Raw genomic sequence first — 6,000 nt, 5'->3', positions numbered from 1 at the left:
TGACAAGTCCCACTTTAGTGAACGACCCATTTTATGTGAAACTAGCTCAAATGGGAAATTCAGATAAAGACAGTGGACGTGAAGCATCACTGGTCCTTGATATTTGTTTCCTTCTAGTATGCCTTGATATGGGGGACCGTCCCCAGTATCCACTGCTAATGTCTATTTATCCCCTATTCCTAGCCTGCTATCCATGTGTCTGTGCTGTGGAGCACTTTCTGCCTGCATTCTATTACTGTGTATTCTTGGGCTATTTAATCACTGCTTCCTAGCTGCAGCCTGCCAGCACAGAGCACACACACATATAGTGTCACATTAGGTTTGTGCAGAAGATCCTCATTTCTTTGTTTTCATTCCTTTTTCTATCTCTCTTCCTTCAGGGATCCTATCGCTCACTGCACCTTCTTTTCTGCCTGCAACATCCCTCTTTCTTTTTCTAGATCTGCTTGTCATCTGCCTGCATCATTTCTCATTCACTCTTTCTTTCTGACTGTTTCAGTCCCTCATTCACTCTCCCTTCTGCCTCCATTCTCATGTGTTTGCCTGTGTGCACCTACTCCTCCCCGCTTGTCCTTCCTACTCCTCTTCTTTATCTGCTTGCCTTGCTCTCTCCCTCCTTCCCCATCTCAGTATAGGAGCATTCTATCCAGAATCGAGCACAGAGCTATCTGTGTGTGCATTTTATGTGCTTCTGTTTCCTCTTCCCCTTTAATCAATAGGCACACTAGAGAGAGAGAGAGAGGGAGAGACAGAGAGAGAGAAAGGGGGACAGAGTTGCTCCCATGAATGAGTCCTTGTGAATCTCAGCCCAGACACCTCTTTCAGTGGATGTGCTTTAAAGAGCTTCAGATCTTGCTCACCTACCCATCCCAGTCCTGTCTTTGGTCAGACTCTGGAGCCTTATCATGTTGACCCATGGAATATGCAGGTGTGCAGGTCCCATTTCAAAACATGCCATTCTCTTCCTCCTCTTTCTTCTGTCCGGAGCCCAGACTGAAGGTAAGGTCTGATAACAATGTGCATGTTGGACTTCTGCTCTCATAAATGCGTCTTAGAAATGTACCGTTTAAATATGTACTGTGTATATCACAGGGATAATGTATGCATCAGTGGCTATAGTGCTCTGAAGACTAGAGTAGTGCTTGTGAATTGTGTTGCAAGCATGAGACACTTGATAAATGGTTACAGTTTTAGAGATGTAATCACCAAGGTTCCTGATTCTAAATAGAGAAGCATTGTATCAGAAATGATTTAACATCCCCTAAAATGGATCAATCATTTCTGATAAAAAAAAAAAAAAAAGTATTGGATTTCTTGGACTGTCAGTAAAGTATTCCCATTCATTGTGGACTCCCTATTGTACTGCCCATTGCTAGATAATAAAACGTTTTGGAAGTTATATAGCTTAAACACAATGATAATGAACTTATTAGCACTTGCAATTAAATAGAACCACCTGGACCAGTGGTTAATCTCTTTCACATAGAGAAATCGAGTTTTTAGGTTGCTAATACCCTTCCACTTGAACAGTTTGTGTAACTGTACTCAGAAGAATAAAGCAGTTTAAAAGAGACTAATATTATACCCTATGCACACCTGCAGCTTTTTCCAGCCAAATATTTTAGGGGTGGCTCTATGCAAAGTTCTTCTTTTAATGGGAGTCAATGCTTCTGTGTCTTTGACAGGGATGCTTTTTATATGTGCTTTCTAACTCAATTTCCCTTCTCTTATAAAATAGATCTAGCTCTAAAACCTTAAGGATTAGGATTGAAAATGGTCAGTTTATGTTATATCTGCCTGGTGCCTTAACTGGGACTTCTTGATATGTTTTATCTTGTCTGCTCTGTAGTTGGCTTGAGACCATTACTGCACGATTCCATGTGTTATAAAGAATACTCTGTGTAATAGTGTTAAATATTCCATATCTGGGTTTAAATTGACACTTAGTGTAACATGACTGCAGTTAACACATTAAGTCCCAAAAGGTATTTTTATTTTATTTTTTACATAGCATTGCTTCCAGATTCATTAGATTCATTAAATGGTGGAAGTGTTTTATTATAACATGCTGTCTGGGTAAATGTGGACAATGATATCTCTTAAATGTTGGTATTTGATTAATTTGGGACAAAGTATCTGTGTTGGTGAAGCACTTAGCTTGTTATTGTGTCATGTGAGACTGTTGGTAATCTGAATGACATTGACAGGCAAATGATAGATGTCAGTCTGTTCTGTCAGTTTCTGAATTGAGTGGCTTGTTCTTTAAATGAGTGGTGTTAATTTGATCAATGTGGTGAGCATTTAGATAAGTTTCACTGGTGGCATATACGTGATAAAGCTAATGTATGATGACCTGCATATGACTGTCCTTCATTTATTGCTAAAATTTTAATTTCAGAATGGATACTTTCTGTGATAGAAATACAATTTTATAAAGTGAGCTCTATAATTTTTGTGTTGAATTAAATTTGCAAAGGTTTGTGTGTTGTGCCTGTCTTTTGTACATTGATGTGGAACATGTAAGTGCTATTTATCAAAAAATATTACAAATGCTAATAATGATAATGATAATACCTCTACCCTTATTGCTGAAGTTCATATACCTTGATAGTTATAGCAAGCTGACACATTCCAGCATTTTAATATTAATAATAATAATAATAATAATTAATTATAATATTATATCATCATCAGACAGAAAGTAGGAAGAGTTGTACTTAACAGCAATATCAATACAGTTTTGGGTTTATTCAGTAAATAGTGACTTACTGTGAATTAAAAGCTAAATTACAAAAAGTCGTTAGCCAATCAAAAATAAATAAATAGCTAATTTGCTGAATTTGTACAAATCAGCCATGCACGATGGCCTAAATTTTGAAATTCGATATTCAGATCACTACAATGTACTGTTTAGTGAATATACCATTTATTTTATTGTGTCCCTGCTGAGAACTGACCAATCTGCACTGTATCTTCAGAATAGAATAGAGCAAAGTCTCCTGTTTAACCTGACTCAATACTACAACTTTAGTTTTTAATCAGTCAAGGGCAGATATCTAAGATGCTAATTGAAGCCAATGAGTTTTCAGTTAATAGTATGTTCTTTGAATAATGATTATATACACGTTATCATTAAAGTCAGTAAAATGTTTTGCAAGAGCTACACAGATAGATACATAGATAGCTAGATAGATAGAAAGATAGATAGATAGATAGATAGATAGACGGACGGACAGTTGACTGTCAGACTGACTGGCAAACCAATGGAACAACTTGTTAGTTCTTTATTGTACAAGTTGCCAATGTTTTGATCTCTCTATATGTACAAACTGACTACTGCCCGCACATCTGCTTTGTTAATTATATTTATTGTGATGCATTAATCCATTTAAAAAGATAGACACACTATGCAAGCACAATCAAAACTAGTATTACCCCAGGGGAAATCCAGATATTTCACATCCATCACTTCACATTAGCATGCGATATGCTGGGCTATTTATCTTTGATTTTCAGCAGCCTCGGTTAAGATATACCATTCAAGACATTACTTTGGTAGTGTACATTCTGGAAGAAATTCATGTGTTGGGTTTTGTATTATTCTTTGAAAAAGAGCATTAAAGGGGATAACTCTCTATGTGCCGATGTAGAAATATTGCACAGATAGAATTACAACAAAGTTATGCAGCAAGCTTAAATTTCAAATGTTACATCATCTACGCATTGAGTTACTCCTATAATGATAAATAACCCATTAAGCCTCCACGTGCCATAAGGGTGATAAATGGGAGACAAACCCCTCTGGCATGTTTCTGGTTAATGCAAATGCTTTGGGAGGGGATTTCCTTATTGATGTAGTTTGTTTTTAGTGCAATTTTACTTTAAGGACTATTTACTAAGTGTATTTTTTTAACAACTCTGCAGTTCAATTGTCAACTTACAACAAACACAGTGGGTTTACTCACTAAAATGGGATTTGTGGAGAGTTGACAAAGAAGTAGACACTTTTAACTCAAAATAGCTGAAATGGAAACATTCTCCAATTCGAATATTGTCGGCCTAAACTTTGCAATTCTCTTGTAAATTCTCAAAAATTTGATGTTTAATAGTTAGCTTTCTCATTGTCTAGTAAATAAACCCCTGTTTAATTAGCAGTATCATATTATATAAAGACATGAAAGCCATATTCACCTTTTCATTATTTACTGCAGTCTGCTTTCTACATAAATGATAAATTCAACAACAAAAACATTTTGATTTAGCACCATGGAATAAATTCATGTATAAAAAGGAGCCAGTTTAGTGATGTTGAATTCTTTCCTTTGACAAATAAGCTGTTGCTTTTTCTTCTTGTATGCCCCAGTTTCTCAGCATGAAGTTTAGAAATAACTATCAGTGTATTGCAATAATGTTTTCTGTAATATTTCACTTGCAATAAAGATTTCATGGGTAACAAGCCTGTTTCCTAATTAGAAAGAAAGAACAGTATCAGCATTAATATATGTGGTATGAAGCGTTGCCTTGTGAGCAGACAATGTTAGCCTCAGTCCATCCAGAAGATTTGATCTCTTTCCAGCAAAGGGAATCTATTGTCAGTGATATTGAATAGAGGCTGAATTTTGTGACAGAGAGAAGGGAAGATTGATTCTCAAGCTGAGGATTTCACCACTGGATGTCAACTTGATGGCAGATCTGCTGGTGCAGCTGAAACATAAAACAGTAGAGAATCACATCAAAGAATTGCTTGTATCCATTTTTATATGTTGTCTCTCAAACCTCTCGACTCTATCACTGGTCAATATGAAACTTTCACAAAGCAAGAAGCTATATAGTAGATATATGTTTGAGCTACATTAAGTGACTCGGAAATGTTAGTGTAGCAAACCTACGTTGCAAAAGTGGTTGATTGTCTAGATCAGGGTAAACAACCTTTGACACGCCACATATTGTGGACTACACTCCAATAGTGGTCTTACAGCCATAATACTGGCAAAGCATCATGAGAAATACAGTCCAAAACATCTGTAGTGCCGAATGTTGCCTACTCTAGATTCTAGACTCTAGACTTCAGAATTAAAGGAAAATAGTCTTTATAGTTTATTATTAATGTAAAAAACAATACATATAATGTAGCCTTGTTGTGTATTTTGCTGCAATGAATATGTATGAGTTAATGCTGCTTTTCCAGCTTACTTTTTCCCCATGGCATGCTTCCAACCAAAGATGACATAAAGATGGCCGCCCACATCGAACAAAGGAAAGCCTGTACATGCAAGGATAAAGAAGCATGTACATATAAGTCTCCATTTAAATTAATACATACAGAGGCTATAAAACGTGAACATTTTATTTAAACTACTAATAAATAACAAAAGGCTTCATTTAACTTGCCTGCTGTGACACTGTTATTAAGAATCCTATTTATTTACTGATATAACACTTCCAGAAATGAATGCTAAAAATATACCGTAATCTGTAGTTTATTAGAGAATAAGCATTGCCCAAAGGAATTGCATTGCTAGTTCTATCACCACAAACTGGGTGCATGAAATTGATGCAGTAGCAAAAACATTAAAGCAAAGCTCTTGTGGCATTATACATTTTAGCTAGTCTTGCTGCTTCAGTTTTCTATTCAAATGGGTCTATTCAGTAAAGGGTGACTTTCCATCCTTAAAAATAAGTTAGTGGAAAAATAAAATAACGGTATGACCTATCAAGGTGGCTGCTTGAAACTGGTGCACACCTGTACACCCGTATACTATGTCTTATTCGTCAAGTATTATAAATAAGTAAGTGGCTTAACCCCTTAAGGACCCATGACATGTGTGACATGTCATGATTTCTTTTTATTCCAGAAGTTTGGTCCTTAAGGGGTTAAGGCATCCAAATACAATACTGATAGGTCTCTTAATGCTGCCTGGGCAAAGCCTTTTGAAAATGTACACTAATCAGTAGTGATGTCGTGAACACAAAATTTTCGGTTCGCGAACGGCGGACGCG

The 6,000-nt window shown here is 36.3% G+C and overlaps 1 protein-coding gene across 1 annotated transcript in view; it reads left to right on the top strand.

Moving 5' to 3' along the window:
- Positions 1–245: 245 nt before the first annotated feature.
- SEZ6L (seizure related 6 homolog like) overlaps positions 246–6,000 on the top strand; it is a 332,693-nt gene continuing 326,938 nt past the window's right edge. Inside the window, exons 1-2 of the mRNA XM_063454639.1 lie at positions 246–319; positions 720–999. Coding sequence (XP_063310709.1) covers positions 906–999 — 94 coding nt within the window. The 5' untranslated portion in view covers positions 246–319; positions 720–905. The remainder of the gene's footprint in view (positions 320–719; positions 1,000–6,000) is intronic.

This window comes from Pelobates fuscus, chromosome 5, assembly GCF_036172605.1.
Source record: "Pelobates fuscus isolate aPelFus1 chromosome 5, aPelFus1.pri, whole genome shotgun sequence".
In the NCBI taxonomy this organism is placed as follows: domain Eukaryota; kingdom Metazoa; phylum Chordata; class Amphibia; order Anura; family Pelobatidae; genus Pelobates; species Pelobates fuscus.
This window is presented reverse-complemented; position numbering and strand designations above follow the sequence as displayed.